Source organism: Chelonoidis abingdonii, chromosome 10 (genome assembly GCF_003597395.2).
Source record: "Chelonoidis abingdonii isolate Lonesome George chromosome 10, CheloAbing_2.0, whole genome shotgun sequence".
Taxonomy (NCBI): Eukaryota; Metazoa; Chordata; order Testudines; family Testudinidae; genus Chelonoidis; species Chelonoidis abingdonii.
The window spans coordinates 21,058,836-21,078,267 of NC_133778.1; the positions used below are offsets into that span (position 1 = coordinate 21,058,836).

At 40.5% G+C, this 19,432-nt stretch overlaps 1 protein-coding gene across 11 annotated transcripts in view; it reads left to right on the plus strand.

Moving 5' to 3' along the window:
• The window catches only part of HYCC2 (hyccin PI4KA lipid kinase complex subunit 2), a 128,048-nt gene that overhangs the window by 92,456 nt on the left and 16,160 nt on the right, over positions 1-19,432 (plus strand). For all 11 annotated transcript variants that reach the window (XM_075070015.1, XM_032799496.2, XM_075070013.1 and 8 more), the window contains 4 exons: positions 3,347-3,462; positions 4,031-4,126; positions 10,517-10,633; positions 11,249-11,336. In XM_075070015.1, the coding sequence (XP_074926116.1) occupies positions 3,347-3,462; positions 4,031-4,126; positions 10,517-10,633; positions 11,249-11,336 (417 nt within the window). The remainder of the gene's footprint in view (positions 1-3,346; positions 3,463-4,030; positions 4,127-10,516; positions 10,634-11,248; positions 11,337-19,432) is intronic.

Consider the following 19,432-nt stretch of genomic DNA (forward strand, 5'->3'; position numbering starts at 1 on the left):
TTTCCATTTCGTCTTTGAACGAGTCGTAGCACAGATCTTCCATATATTGCGATCAGATACCAGTACTCCAATGAGGCCATTGTGATGCTTTTTCGATTTCAGAGAACTGTATTGCTACTGTGCTGATGAGCTGCTGTCACACCTGTGCTGATCAGAGCTCCACGCTGGCCAAACAGGAAATGAAATTCAAAAGTTCGCGGGGCTTTTCCTGTCTACCTGGCCAGTGCATCCACGTTCAGATTGCTGTCCAGAGCGGTCACAGTGGTGCACTGTGGGATACCGCCCGGAGGCCAATACCGTCGATTTGCGGCCACACTAACCCTAATCTGATATGGTAATACCAATTTTAGCGCTACTCCTCTCGTCAGGGAGGAGTACAGAAACCAATGTAAAGAGTCCTTTATATCGATATAAAGGGCCTCGTAGTGTGGACTGGTGTGGCGTTAAATTGGTTTAATGCTGCTAAAATCGGTTTAAACGCGTAGTGTAGACCAGGCCTAAGATTTTTTGCCAACAGTCGCTGCTGTTCAGGGTTGGAGGTAAAAACAAACATTTCTTAGTAAATAGCTATGTCAGGAACATAAAGCAGTGGTAAGTTATTTTCTTCTAGTTTTCCCTTTATATGTAAAAATGGACACAGTCCTCTTCTAATTCATAGCTCTTTGCAGTCTAAAATATATCTGAATAACAATCAAAAGTTTCAGCAATATTACATCTTTCATTGTCTAAATTACTAATGTGTGAGGTGAAAGGCGCAATGTATTACTGCACTGGGCTTCTTTCTCTGAACACTGGGTTTAAATCCTGCATACACTAATGTAAAAGTGAATTTGTGGTCTCAGTCTAGTCCCTAGCAGATGTGTAGCCACATCACAAAATCACTGTAAAATGAACATAGGTTTTGATTTTCATATGAGACATCCAGGATTTAAATAAAAGATGTTGCAGGTCAGTATTGAGGGGCATTGTTGCATCTGGAACTATGTAGGGCAGAAGTTCTCAAACTTTTTCTAAACACTGAACTCCTTCTTACTAGAGCAGAGGTTCTCAAACTGTGGGTCAGGACCCCAAAGTGGGTCGCAACCCTGTTTTAATGGGGTTGTCAGGGCTGGCGTTAAACTTTCTGGGGCCTGAGTCTGAAGCCGAAGTCAGAGCACCACTGCCCAGGGCTGAAGCTGAAACCCAAGGGCTTCAGCCCTGGGTGGCAGGACTCAGGTTACAGACCCCCTGACCAACACTGAAGCCCTCAAGCTTTGGCTTTGCCCCCTCCTTCCCCCTGGGTGGTGGGGCTCAGACTTTGGGTTTGGCCCCCCTGCCTGGTGCACTGGGGCTCAGGCTTCGGTCCCCCTGCCCGGGGTCATGTAGTAATTTTTGTTGTTGGAAGGGGGTCACGATGCAATGAAGTTTGAGAAATCCTGTATTAGAGGAATTGCTTGTGAACTACATGTTCCTTCTATTTGCCGTCTTGAGGAAATAACCTCTCGTCCTATTTGCAATCACTAAGGCAATGACAGCAATTGCTAACATGGAAAAGTGATGATTGAAAGTGTATTAATGCAATTTAACAACTGGAAACAAGAGAGCCAGCACCATATAACAGTTCATCTTCTAGCATTTGCGGTGCTTGCTGAGTCACCCGACAGCAGCTTAGGCCCCATCACAGAATGAAGGGACCTAAGGCCACCATGAAGTCTGGTTAGTTGAACTCATTGACAACATGCAGCATTGACTGACAAAGTGGGTTGGCACACAGATCCCATGTATAGAGGTTGGCTGCAGCATATTTCATATGTCCAGCCAGCTTGTTATAGACCACCAGCACATGCTTCACGGACAACAGTTGATCCGAGAAATGGAAAACCTGTCTTATGAAAGGAGACTCAAAGAGTTTGGCTTGTTTAGCCTAACCAAAAGAAGGTTGAGGGGGGATATGATTGCTCTTTATAATATCAGGGAGGGAGAGGAATTATTTAAGCTTAGTACCAATGTGGACACAAGAACAAATGGATATAAACTGGACACTAGGAAGTTTAGACTTTAAATTAGACGAAGGTTTCTAACCATTAGAGAAGTGAAGTTCTGGAACAGCCTTCCAAGGGGAGTAGTGGGAGCAAAAGACATATCTGGCTTTAAGACTAAGCTTGGTAAGTTTATGGAGGGGATGGTATGATGGGATAGCCTAATTTTGGCAATTAATTTAGCAATTGATCATTGGTTATCAGCGGGTAAGTATGCCCAGTGGTCTGTGATGGGATGTTAGATGGGTTGGGATCTGAGTTACTATAGAGAATTCTTTCTTGGGTGCTGGCTGGTGAGCCTTGCCCACATGCTCAGGGTTTAACTGATGGCCATATTTGGGGTTGGGAAGGAATTTTCCTCTATGGCAAATTGGCAGAGGCCCTGGAGGTTTTTTGCCTTCCTCTGCAGCATGGGGCACAGGTCAGTTGCTGGAGGTCTCTCTGCAGCTTGAAGTCTTCAAACCACAATTTGAGGACTTCAGTAACTCAGACATGGGTTAGGGGTTTGTTATAGAAATGGGTGGGTGAGATTCTGTGGCCTGCATTGTACAGGAGGTCAGACTAGATGATCATAATGGTCCATTCTGACCTTAAAGTCTATGAGTCTATGTTGGGAACTTTGCATAGCTCATACCCCTTCTATTTCCCCTATTTTCATGTGGCACCAGATATACCTCAGTCCCACAAATCTATGTCCATTAAGTTCTCCAAACAGAATGGAGGGCCTTGATATGCCACAGCTTATTTAGCATTAGTGGGTGTTTTGTGACTAGTGCTCTATGCATTGAGTTGAAAGTGTGGCTCTTGGGTGTTGATCTATGCAAGCTATTTGCATGTAGTTGAAACTGAATGATTCTGCTGCTTTTGTCATTTTGAGGGGGACAAAGTCAACTTGAAATTTTAAAATATATGAGTTAAAAGTAGCCTCAAGTATTCCTCCTGATTTTCCCTGTCAATGTTTCTTGGTTCTGCAATCCTATTTTTTTAATGCTTTCTCTCCCTACTGTTTCCTGAAACAATAGGGGAAACAGGAAAACTGACTAGACACAAAATATAGAAGGTAACGAAAATGAAATATTTCTCTAATTCTTCAGTGCTAGCATACTTAATTTTTATTAAAACCAACAACACTTACAGGTATGTAAATCATTTCAAACACAAATGTGATTGGTTTAAGTTGACTGTGTCCCTTTAAAATCTTTTAGGAATAATCTTTAGCAGTTTTACAGATTACCACAACAGAGAAGTAGATACAATTTCGTGAGGTTTGGATCCTTCTTATGGCAGCATTTTCTATTTTTATTTTCCCCATGCCTTTCCCACTCAAGCCTTCTACTATTGGATCCATGGCTTTGACTGAGGGAGCCCTATGTCAACATGACCTCATCAGGGTGGTTTATAGTGATCTTCATCCTCAGAGAGAAACCTTCACTGCACAGAACAGGTGAGTAGTCAAGCTGTAGATACTTCATTAGTCTGAAGCATAAAACAGTGGGTCAGTAGGTACTCACTGTATACAGGCCTTACCTGGCTCTTCTCTTACAATTTAGAGCTTGTAAATCTGTTACTAATTCATTAGATATAAATAATTTCTCCATCAGAACCATTTCTGTCAGTGGTGTTGCCAAGTAGTCTGGAAGGCTGATTGGCAGACACAGACTAGGTTAAAATAATTTATGGGAAATGCAAACTTTTCCTATACTATGTCTGTCTTCAATCATATTCTAAAATAGCTTGTTGCATTATTCCTCCATACAATGCAGTGGCATTAGGGTAGTAATCTGTTACATCTCATGCCTTTTAAAGTATTTAATATTGAGTCTTTTGATAGATTATTTCTAGTCAGTGAATTAAAATGGAAGAGTGATACCTACGGGCTGATGTACTGTATTTCTGATGCCATCTTGTCCTGCGAGTGAACCATTAACAATGTTTTTTAAGTCCTTCTGGTGGACTATTAAAAATCGGAATCCATGTAGTTTCTTTTGTCTCATGTTCTTGTCTTTCTTCAGGTTTGAGGTGCTCGGCTTTCTCATGCTGTGCTACAACTCTGCTATTGTCTACATGCCTGCCTCCTCCTATCAGTCACTTTGCAGGATGGGTTCCAGGTAAGGATCTCATGCTTAAGGAACATTCCTAGCGTTATAAATATGCAAAGAAAGCAAATGAGTTTACTCAGTCCTTTCTGGTAACTTGACAGATCATAATTTAATTAGAAACGTAATGCTGTTTTTGCATACGAAAATAATGCACTGATGTTGCATTTGCTTTAGTTCTCGGTCTTGTAATGTTTTGCTTTGTGGAACATTAATAGTAAAAACTGTAGTGTGTCAAGACCTGCAGTAAAGGCAAGTCAACTGTATCTCTTTATAGTGACCAGTAACCTGGTTAGTGTACCACCTATTTCCTGTGCTTCTGAATGTTAGTCCAATTTACTTTTGAGTTGGTTTGGATGACTGACTTGAACAACATTTTGACAGTTTGTTTCATAACACCACCGCACTTGGAGAAATTGTTCCATCATTTCTCATTCTTTATACACATCCTTTCCATGACCTCTTGAGTAGTATTTAAAACAGCTTGTTGACATAAAAGCTCTTCTTTTTGTTCTAGAATCTTAAATATCTTTGATACCCCTACACATCTTCTCCTTTGTATCAGCTTTTTATGCTAAAACAAGCAGGCCATGGGTGGCTAATCGTTCTCTATAATACATACTCACGAAGCAGCAGATTCCTTTTCTCTGTTTTTTTGATATGCCTTGTCAGCTTCAGCAGTGTATTTCCTGTAAATTGCTGACAAGCATTATACACAATGCAGATATTGTTTTTCCAAGTGTACAGCAGGATCAAAATAGCTTCTGTCAGTTTATACTCCATTAGAACACAATATGGACTCCCACCAAGGGTTCTTGCCAGAAGCTGGGAATGGGTGTCAGGGGATAGATCACTTGATAATTACCTGTTCTGTTCATTCCCTCTGGGGTACCTGGCATTGGCCACTGTCAGAAGACAGGATACTGGGTACGACAGGAACCTTGGTCTACCAGTTATCGCTTTGTTCTTATGTTCCTATTCTATTTTTTTCTATTTAGTTTGTTGTTATCTACTCATTCCTTTGTTCTTGAATCTCACAGAGCTTAGTTGAATTTTTTCTTTGGTGAGTTTGTGCCAGCGTACTATACTTTTTTTTACATGTAGAAATGTTTTCCTTATTCTTCAGATTATGTGGAAATAACACTATAACTCACGGATCTGATTTTTACACTTGAAATAATATTCACTTAGTGAAAAATGGTTACAGTGTAACTTTGGAATTGTAATTTGCACATTGAATGTTTTGAAAATTTACTTATCAGTTTCACATAACTGAGCTATTTCATGTTCTCCAAGTCTACTCTTATATTATCTATCACAGCATGTGTGCGTGGAGAGACTCCAAATCCTAGTTTCACAGTGCACTTTTCTCGCCCTGCTCCTTCCCTAAAAACTGCTTTTGCATTGGTTGCCTTCAGAAGTGACGCCTATTAGAGAATATTGTGGCTACTCAAGGGTGGATGCACCAAGTAATTGTCCTATATTGTTAATTCTGCTGGCTATCTTAGCTTCACCCTTTCCACTCTTTCTGTTGTGTATGTACCCCCATTCTTATTTTATCGTAATTTATATTCATTTGGTTTGATACTTTTGTGGCAATTGAAGTGTTTTTTTGACTGTTCTATAAGTGGCCTCAGTCATTCTGCCTTAAACAATAATAGCTTACCTCTAGGACTATCTGAATTTTCTTTCAGAATGCATTGTAACTAGTTTTGAAATTGATTGACTTATTGTCCCATAACCCACAAGTTAGCTTGTATTACATATTTTGAAGTGATCGCTTAAAACTATGTGATATCATCTGTCACAAGTTCGATTCAGGACTCCACAGGTTGATGTAGGACACTTCTGTTTTATTAGCACACGCGCTTTTTCTGCGCTATACAGACCCGATATGTGAGGCCCTACCAGACCACACTTAATACCTATATTTATATTACAGATAAAGGGCAGCGGGTTAGACAGAGGGACAAAGAAGGTCTAAGCGGGAAAAACCGCCTGTGAACCAGTGCATGGCATATTTCCACCGTCCTTACTGATTGACATATCGATCTAGGCTAATCACTTTTCCAATTGCCTGTAACGGTGCAATGTTGTTCGCACTATTGACTAATTGTCTGTGTTCTGACACCTGCGATTTGTAACGATTCTCCATCATTTTGCTTAAAGGTGCAGATGACATACATTCTTGTAGGTGCATTTCTTATTTTACATTAATATTAGATTTTAGTTTCGACACATCCCCTGCATGTACTCCATCCTTGAATGGTCCTTTTTCCATTGGCAACTTCTGTTTCACTGTCATTAAGCCAATGTTTCTGTGTTCTCTTTCTCATACCTTTCTAACTTTTGTAAGTCACTTGTTCTGTGAGACTTATTAAGTATTTTTATGAATATTAGTTAAACCATGTCTACTATCTGATACTTGGCAACAGTGCAAGTATGTGCAGAATTTGTCAGGCACTTGATATTTTTCCAATTTTATTAAATCGATGATGTTTTTTTGTTAATTCCTTGTATATAGAATTTGTTATATGTGAGTACGCATTATATTCTTCAGAATTCCCAGTGTCCTGTCTAAACCTAATAAGTGTGCCTGAAATCCGGTCAGCCACCTGCTTCAGTAGTAACCATCAAATAAACAGGATAACTTGACTTTGTAAAGACGCTATCACAAGGGTTTTGTTATGAAACTTTATGAATTGCAACCTTACAAATTGTTGGCTTGTATTGCTCTCTAGCACTTTCAATAATGGGTGTTTAACTGGATGGTATTACATCGAGACAAGCACACACTCTGAATATGTTCCATTTATGGGGGAGCTGAATCTGATTCATTATGTGATAGATTGAGTTCAGGGAGTGATGACATAAGAAATTGGCATATTGGGTCGACCAATGGCTCCATCTAGGGCCAGTATCTTGTCTTGCAGGACGTGTGAGTCAATGCAGGTGCTTGAGAGAGCGATTAACAGAACAGGTTATCCAAATGATCATCCCGGTTGCACCCTTCCAGCTTCTGGCAAACAGAGCATGGTTTACATCCCTACTCATCCTGGCTAATAGCCATTGATGGACCTATCCTCCATGAACTTATCTAGTTCTTTTTTGAACTCTGTTGTAGTCTTGGTTTTCAAAGCATCCTCTGGCAAGGAGTTCCACAGGTTGACTGTGTTGTGTGAAAAAATACTCCTTTTTGTTTGTTTTAAATCTGCTGCCTATTAATTTCATTTGGTGACTCCTAGTTCTTGTGTTATGAGGAGTAAATAACACATCCTTATTTAATTTCTCTACACCAGTCACGATTTTACAGACCTCTATCATATCCTCCTTTAGTCGTCTCTTTTCCAAGCTGAAAAGTCCCAGTCTTATTAATCACTCCTCATACGGAAGCCATTCCATACTCATAATCATTTTTGTTGCCCTTTTCTGAACCTTTTCCAATGTCAATATATCTTTTTTGAGATGGGGCGACCACATCTGCATACAGAGAGTAGCCTTGGAAAATCTTCTGCCCTGTGGTTTTCCTGTATTTCTTGTATTTAACTTCCAAGGATTTTGCTTGTCTAAGTGCATGTCTCCACTAAACTCCACCCAAAATTTAGCTGAATAGGCAGTGTCAAATGACCAAGTGGGTTGGTTATTGCTGAGTAAATCTTCCTATCTGAACACATGTAGTTTGTCAGTAGGAGGCGTATTCCAATTTTGCTGTATGAAAATAACAACTCCTCCATTAATCTTACAGAAGCATCCTGAAGTTAATTAGAAATTGGTTCAGTATGATACAACTATTTTGTTACATTATCCAGTCTCTGCTTAAGTGCAGCAAGGCTTCAAGTCAGTGCACTTTCATGTCCTGATGTTCAGGTTCCCAGTCAACAGATTTTCTAGAGATAGCAGGATATGAGACAGAGGTCTTAGGAGTAAAGAACAAGTTGTTTGGTGGAATAATTTGAGATTTTGGCATGTTGACAATTTGTTCCTAACAACGCCGGGAACAAGAAGCTAAGAAACTTATCAAAAAACCAAGACCATACCTCAGATCTATGGCATCTGCTGTTCATCTCATGCAAGTTGTACCTCTGATGCAGTGCTTGGTTTTCCTTTTTTCTTTCACCCATAGCTGAAATTAGACCTCCAGGTTTGGAGATGCTTGCTGGGTTAACCTATTTTCTTTCTTAAATAATTGCTACACTTATTAAATTATTTCTGACACTTTAAATCACCCAAACATTTGCCCTAAGTGAATGTACAGTAAAACACTTACAAAACAAACCCATTAAAATAATAAAGCCTTCCTTACCTAGTAAAACCATCAAGACTAACAATAGCAGCCAGCTAAAACAACATATACCTTGATAACACCCACTTCTTAAAAAGATGGGAAAACTGGTAGGCCAAGGGCACAAGTGGAGTGTTCTCTAGTTGACTGCTATTCTTATCCTCCATGACGTTTCTGAAATCCGTGCAATGGATTTCCAATTTTCCTTGTCACTTGAATCCTGGGATAATACTCATCTGGGTCTGGCATTTATAAACCTGAGTATTCCTGCTACCTAATAATCGTAATCTGCCCTGTATAATGGTCTCTCCAACATTTCATTTTTCCTCCTGAATATGTGTTTTACCTACAGGAATATGTTGTAAATACAAATATGTGAGTGTCTGTCCTTGTTCTTGTATTGCAAACAACCTTGAGTGAGGAACTCTCACTTGTGTGCACACTTGCAAGTTCCCCTTAAAGAAACCCCTTCAGAAGTCAGTTTAGGAACCACCTCCTTTCCATCAGCATCATTTTGACATGCTAGTCTGTAAAACACTGAGTTTCCTTTCCCCCTGTTGTGTGTGAATTTATGCTCATGAAAGGCGCTGGTTTAATGAACCTGGAAAAAAGTTCCTTAGCTATTCACAGAATAATTACATAGAAACTTCCTCACCTGGCTCCTTCCAAAGTTTCTCACTCCTGAGTTGGAAGAACACTGGCACAATGATGAGAGAGGTTGGTTAGATCTTCAGACCCATTCATTCCTTTTTCTGCCCAGAGTTGCCAGTTAGTGCCATGTATGCTATCAGTTTTTGTCCATATCTCTCCTTGCCCACTAGGAAGGGACTGGACTACCAGTATGTTTTATATAGGTCATTAAACATATCAAATAATATATTTTGTGTCTGGATTGAATTAGAACCAGCAAACTGCAGATTAAATTAGTTTAGTATTTTATGCTAGATGATTCTGTATATTAAACAGTGGTTATCTTATTCTTAGCCAGTTCATTCCCTCATGTTTTTTTATGAGAGAGAGAAATATTCAGGCATCTAGGGTCTCTTCCGGACAAGTGGTACAAAATGCCATTTACAGTATTTACTGAAAAGAGGATTGTATATGGTGCAGTGCTGGCCAAAAGGATTTTTTTTTTTTAAATGGAAGATTGGCATTCTCAATACCGTCCTCTGTCATTATCTATATCATTATTGTGCCCTTTGCTTGAGTTAGGTGTTTCTACAGCCTTTTCCCAGCTCTGTCCAGAACCTTCATAGAAATTTCCGAACCCAATATTTTGTAAAACTCACTGTAAAAGTTGAGCATTGAAATGTCTGATGCAAGAAAGAGCTAAGATGTTTATCATCAGCCCCTTGGTTCCATTGTGTTTCTTGCTCTTAAGGGCTAATGCTTGTTACATTAGCTCTTTGCCTGAGAAATCCTTGTTGTGAGTGTACTTCTGCATTAAATACATTAGAATGGTTGTGTGCATCTTCCATGTTGTCTGGTATTCAGATCTCAAAGCTCTAAATAAAAGTGGTGATTATATTCGTTGAATATATATGATGTGCTTCAGCACTGAACTGGATGTGGGGAAGGCAAAGCACCTGCTCCGAGGAGTTGACAATATAAAAAGATGCCATCTGAAATAATAGTTCTTTTCATAAAGAACGCAACTTTGTTTTCCCCAGTTTATTTTTTAAATGAAACAGTCACCTATTAATATTCTGTTACAGTATGTTACAGAGGAGATAAGCTCTTCATTCCGTAGCAGTAAACTAAACATTCTGTCTGAGGCACATTCACTGTTGTTCTCACATCTTCTGGCTAGCTTCTGAGAAGTTCCGTCTCCCACACTCACAACTAGCTGGTTGGTGATTTCATCCAAGCTATTGTGAATAAGGATGTATGGAGTCAGACTACAGGAATTATGGCCAATATTTCAAGGCTCTGCTGTGAAGATACTAGATTAAATGCATGAAGAGCTGACTTGAGACTTTGCAGCAAGAAACTGAACAGTTAATGTTTGGCAGAATAATCAGAGCTTATCACGTGAGTGTCTCACATTTAATGGATGTTAAGCGTGTTTTCTTAAAGTCTTCATGAGGTCCGAGTTTTGATTCTGTATTATGTTTTGCCAGGCTTTGCGTGAGTGGATTTCCGCGGCAGCATGAGAAACGCTGGAAAGAATTTTGTAACAGAGTGGTACTAGATCCTGATTTCATGGTGCAACTGCTCACAGGTGTCTATTATGCCATGTAAGTAGGTGGAGTTTGGAAGAAGAAGAGCTGGATGGCTCCTAGTGAATTAAAATACCCTCTTTTCTCTCTGTCTTTATGCATGAAAACATGAATTAAGCCACTGCTTTATCTCCTTATTTTCCCTTGACTTGCTGTCTTGACCAGCTGACATTTTGGGAATGCCTTTATCAGCATTCAGTCACCAGTGCTGGGTGCTAAAGAGTGGCGCTCTTCTCTCCCAGGGATGTCACTTCCACAGTATCCCTTCTCTTCACCAGTGTAATGTTTGCAAGCTTCAAGGTAGCTGATAAACCTGGGTCCCCAGGAATGGCAGTGTGACATGAAGCCACTGGGTTAGCCTAAACACACGAATCTGAAACGATTATACTAAGTAATATAATTTTCGAATGGTGCCCCTCCATCTTTCTTTACTGTTATCCTTACCATGATAACATCCTTCTGGCTGGGAGATGGGAGAGAACAATTTGTTGTAATATCAATTAGAATAATAACTGAGGTGCTCCATCTATTCCGTTATACTGTCTTAGTGTATGTTCTTTGTAGATACAAAGGAGAAGGGTTTGGGTTCAAAAAGTACTGAATGATGAATGTCTTGTTTGTTTTATTTTGTAGATATAATGGACAGTGGGGTCTTGGCCAAGAGGTATTGGATGACATAATTTACAGAGCACAGCTTGAACTTTACTCTCAGCCACTGCTGGTAAGGAAGAGGCCACTGAAATAATTTTATTTGATTAAAAAACACATGAATGTGCTGATAAAATGGATTGCTCTTAAAAGGTTCATTTAGCAGTTACAACCATTTACTACCAGCCAGAATTTTATTTGTAGTCTGATGCTTGGTATTTTAACACAGCTACTATTCACATCACCCTCTTTTGCTTAAGTGTTAAGCTCTGGTACTTAGCGCTTATAATAACTCCTTGGTGCTAGGAAATAGGATTTCCTAATATAATGTTCTAGTCTAAAACACACACACTTTTGTAGCAAGAGCTACACAAAGATAACTCCTAGGATATGTCTATACTGCGATTAAAAAAACCCTTTGGCACTGAGTCTCAGAGCCTGGGTCAGGTTTGCAGGGATCAGGTTGTAAAATTGCAGTGTAGACATTCCAGCTTAGGCTGGAGCCCAGGCCTGGACAGCTATACTGCAATTTTATAGCCCTGTAACCTGAGCCCCATGAGCCCAAGTCAGCTGACCTGGCCACGCTGAGGCTGTGCCACATGTCATTGATTGCACTGTAGACATACCCAAAGGGGTCAAATTAAGTAATCATCTGATATCACATGATATTGGTGGTGAACAAATTGGTGTTCTGCTCACCTCTGGTTAATCGGGGTTTAGAATTTGTTCAACTGACTCCACCCACAGTATTCTTGGTGGGAGGAGCCGAAATGGAATAGTGCTGAACTTTCTCAGACAAACTTTATCAACAGAGCTATCTGCAGTCTTAAACTGACTGACTGTCACCCAGTCTTAATCCATTTAATTCCATTCTGCAGCCAGCCCTCCAGACAAGACACTTTTCTCTAAGAATATAGCTTTTAAAAAAAAATTCTACTGCAGTTGCTAGCCTGACCCTAAAAGATGAAAGGAGGGAAATAAAAAAGGAGACAGAGAAAGAAGAGGAACAAAGAGAGAGACAGACAAAGTTGGAGGTGATTGAGGGGAAGGAGAGAGACAAATAGAGAGGACGAATTTGTTTTCTTTCTGGTAGAGGTTGGGGGGAGATTCGAGGTAAGGAAACAAAATCAGCAGAAGGTAGAAACAGGACTGTTGCAGTTTTTGGCACCTTGCACCGCTTTTGGATCAGGAATTAATGTGGGCAATAGGCTTTGGTGGTAGACCTCTGGACTAACACACAGTGAATCAATTTGCTAACTCTAAATATTATTTTTCCCCATACCTTAGAGTAGTGGCCTGTTTGCAGAGAAGAACTGAATGGGATCTTTTTTCTCTTGGCCAATCCCAAGATAAATTCTGTACTTCTCCCATAAGTCTGATAAAACTGTTCTTGTGATGAATTAATATTGGCTAGGACACTTAGTTTTGTGCTTTCTGAGTGAAGCATTTTAAATACATCTTATCCAGTGAATTATTAGAACAGCAATTTCCTTTAGGAAATGACTCATTGCACCATTAGATTGGAAGTTTTAAATTAAATATTGAACCTGAGAAGTGGGCATCTATCAGAACATGCTACAGTACAAAAGCATGTAAGTGGCTCTGTATTTGAATTCAGTTGTTGGTGTAACAGCTTTTATTCCTGATTAAAACTGAACAATCAGCTTAAAAAAATTTTTTTTTGAGTGATTGTAAATCCTTCTAGGTTATCTTTATTTTTACAATGTTAACAAAAGTGTTTTCTCCCTCTTCTCTTGAACAAGCAGTTTGGTAGTTTCTTTCGACTGTTAGTGACTGTTATAGCCTTGTCTCTTACCACCTCCCTGCTCTTTGCTACTTCCTTTTTTTTCCTTCTCTGGTCATTTGCTTGTCCTCCTCAGTCTGCCTTTTTGCAGCTATCAAAGGACTCTTCAGGAAGCCCTGCCTTTTTCTAAGCATGTTTTACAAGAATTGTAGTTAAGTTCTAGGACAGACGGATTGCATGTCCCTTGTCTTGCTCCATATTAAGGCAGATGACCCTTCGGGTTCTTTAACAAACAATTCTCTTTCATCCAGTTAAATTTTCCAGAAGTCACATGCAATCTAGCATCAGTATAAAACAGTGTTTAAAATAACATTTAAAACAATTGCTGTCACTCAGTGAAGTACTTCATTTAGTCTCCCACATGATTTTCAATCCCATCCTCCTCTGGCATATGTAAAGACAACAGCAAATTATCTGAAGTCCATGCAGGAGTGAAAGGAGCTTTGAGTGAAAGTTAATTTTTTTAGACGTCTGTACCAGGGTATTTGCATAGTTGGGGAAATATTATTGGTCTACATTAAAAAGAGCAACATCACAGCCCACTGTATTTGGTGTTTCTTCTCAGAAAACTCCATGTAGTGCTCCTGTACAAACAAGATTATGTCCCTTTGTGTTCCTCTAAACAGAAAACATGACCAAAATAGCAACCTCAGTAAGCTACAAAACAACTGAAAGGTAAATGACTGACTGCCAGCAAGCACCTTTAGTGTTGCCCAGGGGCTGTACCAAAGGCGGAAAAGTAATGCAAGAAAAATAACTTAGTCCAGGAAGAAAAACTGAGGCCTGGTCTACACTGCGGGGGGGATCAATCTAAGTTACTAGCTATGTGAATAACGTAGCTGAAGTTGACGTACTTAGATCTACTTACCGCGATGTCTTCACTGTGGTAAGTCAACTGCTTATGCTCCCCCGTCAACTCTGCCTACGCTTCTCACTTTGGTGGTGTACGTGAGTCGATGGGAGAGTGCTCGGTGGTTGACTTATCGCGTCTTCACTAGACACGATAAATCGACCCCTACTGTATTGATCACTCCAGAGGTAAGTGTAGACATACCCTAAGTTGCTGCAACCAAATGTCCTGTGCCAGTCTCACAGCAAAGAAAACTTTGTAGAAGGGGCTTTTACAGTGGGAAGTTAAGCAAAAAGATGCAATATTCTTGCCCAGCTACTGTGGACTAAAGAGTGCCTCTCTATCAAGCATCTGCCCTATACCAGTTCAGGTCCTCTGCACAATGCTTCAAAAGGAACTCCCAGTCTTTAGTGCAAAACAAGATGTCCAGGCTACCCCAGTAAGCATACACTCTCACGCAAAGTGTGTTGGGCAAAAGAGTTGATTGTAAGCAAGAGACAAGCATCACTATGCCCACTGACCTATTAATTTGATTGAGACGCATCCCATACCGTCACTGCTCGATGCCCCAGCTTCTTTTACTTGACTGACTTTGGCTGAGCATATATTCCTCATGGGAAAGGATGGATGTTTCTGGCCTGTGGCCTGTTCTGCTTTGTCACTGATAGTTGCAAGCTCTGTTCGCACAGACAGAATGCTACTTCCTCCATGAAGTGTCTTCGGGTCTTTCAGGTTGGGATCACCAACCTGGGCCTTAATGGGCCTGGTTTGGGATGATGATAAGGCAGTAAGACAGGACAGTATCATAGAAATGTGGGGCTGGAAGGGATCTCAAGAGGTCATCATACATCCAGGCCCCTGTGCTGAGGCTGGAACAAGTTAACCTAGATTATGCCTGACAGGTGTTTGGTCTAACCTGTTCTTAAAGCTCAATAATGGGGATTCCACAATCTTCCTTGGAGGCCTATTTCAGTGCTTAAAGTTAGGCACTGCATCTTTTTGCATCACTTTTCTCTCAGGAGGGGCTGGGACTGATGCAAGTGGACTTTTTAGCAAGTTTTTCCTGCTGGATGAGGTCTATTTTTCTTGCATGACTTCTCCCTCTCCCTTTTCTCCTTAGCAGTACAATCTGGGTTGAAAGTGCTTGTCAGTCAGTCTTCCACACTTAAGGTTCATATTTTTCTGGAGCTGCTGTTGCACTGAGATTTTTCATTAGCTCCGACTAAGCTCTGTCCCTGTTCTGAGGTACTGACGTTAACAGACAGAGATCAGGGAAGGAGAACAACAATGTACATCTTATATCCATGTCAGCTTGATTTACTATAGGCAGCACAGCAGGAGTTTTTAAGAGGGAATATGAGCAGGATGCAGATGAACAGAGCCGTCCCTTGGGTAGGGCAAATGAGGGTGACTGATCCAGGCCCCGCACTTTGTGGGGCCCTGCAGCTTGGTGCAATTGGCCACCGCGGTCGGTCCCGGAAGACACAGGTGCAAGAACTAGGAGTGGGTGGAGGGTGCTGCAACGCTCCCGGCCCCATGCACCACTGAGTGGGGCTGATTTGTCCTGGATCCCAAACCTCCCTAGGGATGGCCCTGCAGATGAATGCAGAGAGATTGTACTGTGCATCAGAGAATGCATGGAAGGGGATTGTGAGAGAGACTTACAAACCAAGTGGATGAGGTTTGGGAGCAATAGCGGAACAAAAAGGGTTTGAGGGGGTGAGACCAAACAAAGCTTGACAAGGAAGAATAAGCAGGGAGGGGCAGAGTTGTGTACAACTCTGAAGGTGTGAAGAATCTTAAAATTTGTTATGTCAGATAGGAAGCCAATGGAGAGATTTGAAAAGGTGTTTTACATGATCAAAACAACAGGCAAAGATCAGGTTTGTATGGACTGAAGTGGGTCAGGATGTGTGTTTCGAGGCCAGAGGAGATTGTTGCGGTAATCAAGGCAGAATGTAATGAGAGATTTGGCTCTAGGGATGGAGAAAAGGAAGAATTTTGGAGATGTTGACGAGGAAGAAGCAGCAGGATTTGGAAATGGCCTGCATGTGTGTGGTAAGGAAGGGGGACAAGTCAAAAATAACCCCCAGGTTACATGCCTGGGTGATGAGAGGATGGCAGCGTGGACAACTGTAATAAAAAAAAGGAAAGAGGAGAAGCTTGTAAACTTTACAACACTATTACTCTGCTTGTTCCTGAGAACATCCACATACATTGTGTAAAATTCTCCTTTCTTTTCACTTGTGAGTTTTCCAAGATAAACTGTTACACTTTTCCAAAGGGCAGATGACTACCTTACTGACTTATTTTCCTCAGACCTTTTGTGGGCACTATAGAGAATTTTATGCTGTGCCAATAAACTGGGAGGAGAGACTACCCTCTACCAGAATTTCCCCAATCATAGGGAACAATGGGATTACAGTTTAAAATTGTTAATATTGTTAAACAAGACACACAGTTCAGATATCACAGCCATTACTCACCCTCCCTTCCTTGGGCAGAACTCCTTCCCAAAAGAATATTTATTCATAACTATGTACAAAATATTTGATACAACCACAGGAATTTAGACAAAGGACATCTCACAGTTTAAACAATGCATTTTCCTGTGTTTCTCTTCAGTATAGAAGAGACTAAAAGTATAGAGCAGGGGTCGGCAACTTTTTAGAAGTGGTGTGCCGAGTCTTCATTTATTCCCTCTAATTTAAGGATTCGTGTGCCAGTAATACATTTTAACATTTTTAGAAGGTCTCTTTCTATAAGACTATAATATAATACTAAACTGTTGCTGTATGTAAAGTAAATAAAGTTTTTAAAATGTTTAAGAAGCTTCATTTAAAATTAAATTAAAATGCAAAGACACCTGGACTGGTGGCCAGGACCCAGGCAGTGTGAGTGCCACTGAAAATCAGCTCACATGGCGCAGGTTGCCTACCCCTGGTATAGAGTATGGACTAAAAGAACATGTTAACAAAAAAATAGATGTGACACTTTCTTGGAGTGCCCAGGACTACAAGTCACCTTGTTAGACTCCCTCTCCTCTGAGGCAAAGGGTTTTCTTGTGGTAGCGAGATGTCAGCTCCCAGATGCCACCAGCCTTTCAGCCATTCAAGCAATCACCGCAGGGCTCTACCAGCCCCTCTTTTGCATTACAATTGAACAACTCTTGGACCCCAGCCCCGAGCTACTCCAAAAGCATCCCCGTCTAGAATCCAGCACGTCACTTGACACACTCAGCAATTACCAGGTTCCCCACTCCCAAGGGAATTGTACGAACGCACCAGCCTGTTTGATTCAAATGACTATCTGCTCCAAGATAACGCAGCACTGTAATCTATTTATTGTGAAAACAAATACAGAGAACCTCAGTTACAAACACGGAGTTACGAACTGACTGGTCAACCACACATCTCATTTGGAACCAGAAGAGTGCAATCAGGCAGCAGAGTCAGGAGGGGGGAAAAAGCAAACACTGTACAGTACTGTGTTAAACATAAACTACTAAAAAAAATAAAGGGCCAGTTTAAAAAAAAATTTGACAAGGGAACCGTGTCTGCTTGTTTCATTTAAATTAAGATGGTTAAAAGCAGCACTTTAGTTCTGCATAGTAAAGTTTCAAAGCTGTATTACATCAGTGTTCATGTGTAAACTTTTGAAAGAACAACCATAATGTTTTTTTCAGAGTTATGAGCAACCTCCATTCCCAAGGTGATCATGACTTTGAGGTTCTACTGTATAAGTTTAGTAACAGAGGTAACGATTTTGAGAGAGAGTGAGAAGAGGTAACAAGAATAACAGATTACAAATAAAATAACACACTTCTGGTAGACTTAGACTGAACTATAACAAGCTAACGTCATCTGAAGCAATTTCTCATCTAAGAACTTCCTTACATCATTTCAGCCGAGGTTGTTTGAAATCTTATTTTCATGGCATAAGTGCACTGCCCGGTTACCCCCTCAAGCGCAGAATAAAAGAGTGGTCCCTGTGCTTCCCTCTTATACCCCAAAGTCCATTGTCTTTGCACCCCAGAGATAAGACAACCCCCTGTGGGTTCTATTCTACAGCATCTTTCCATCTGCCTGTTTCACAGTATGCAGATTTGGCTTTCAGTGCTCGGTTTACATTTGACAGAGAGACCCATCTTATCTCCTGGTCTGGAGGAAACCTGTTTGTCAGCTGTGTCTGGTTACAGACGTTAGATACTACAGTATCTAAACAAAACTTTTTAAATGTCAGTATAGTACATATATTTCACAACAATATAATGACCAGCTTTCATCTGATACTTTGCTTTATGGATAAATAGTATGAAAGCAGTGTGTTAGGTGTAGTGAGTTTGTCAGGCCTAGTAGGAATTGCTGACAGTCATGAACCCTTTGCTAGTTGGTAGCAATGAGCCTGTATGTCACAGTAGAGCCTCTTGTTTCAGGTGTATACTCAGGCTATGTCTACACTACTGTGGTAAATTGACCTATGCTATGCAACTCCAGCTACGTGAATAACATAGCTGGAGTCAACATATCTTAGGCTGAGTTACCGCAGGGTCTACACTGTGGGGGGTTGACAGGAGAAATCTGCCTGTTGCCTTACCTTCCTCTTCTCATCGGAGGCGGGCGGGGGTAGAGTACAGGAGTTGACTGGAGAGTGATCTGCTGTCGATTTGGTGGGTCTTTACTAGACCCGCTAAATCGACTGCTGGTGGATTGATCTCAGTGTGTCAATCCCGGCTGTAGTGTAGGCCTGCCCTCAGTTAATCTGGATTTCAGTTGAACTGGCATAGGACTATCCATCTCTGGGTTTTGTTCTGTCAATTTTAAAATATATTTCACTGATGTTTTGCATGTCTTTGCCATGATCAACCAAATAAATTACTTGATTTTAAAAAGGGCCATGTCTTGCAGCTCTGTTATACATCCTAATACAAACTTCAGTCTTTAAAATACTTCTGTCTCTGCAGCTTCGACTTTTGATAAATCGCTGATGACTTTAAATGATCCAAGAAAAAAACAGTTGGGTGACTACATAGCATTGTTCTTCTTAATGCCTGTTAACTGAATTGCAGAGAAAAGCAATAGCAATTGTTGTTGCTGTATAGGATGGGACTAAGTGAGATTAAAGGCGGAAAAATAACTAGGGAAATGATACCTTGTTACTCAAATTTATCACTCCTCTTTGAGTAATATCAGCTTGCTTTATTAGGGGAAAGTTTTTTAATAAATGTTGAGATCCTTGAATTAAGATATGTAAGTGCCAAGTATTAGTATTTTTTATTTTATTAGTGTATTAGTATTGCAAAGTAAACACAGCCACAGATAATGACCTGGATTCTATTTTTCTCATCTATCAAAAAGTTGTGAACCAAATTCTGACAGCAAGTTTACTATACTGGTGATGATGCACAAGCTGCAAAAACCCCAACTTGACTTTCATATTCTAGTTTGTTAGCAGCTGGCTATTAGAACAGCCATCTTTTTATTTGTAAACTGGGAGGTTTCATCTGGAAGTTACT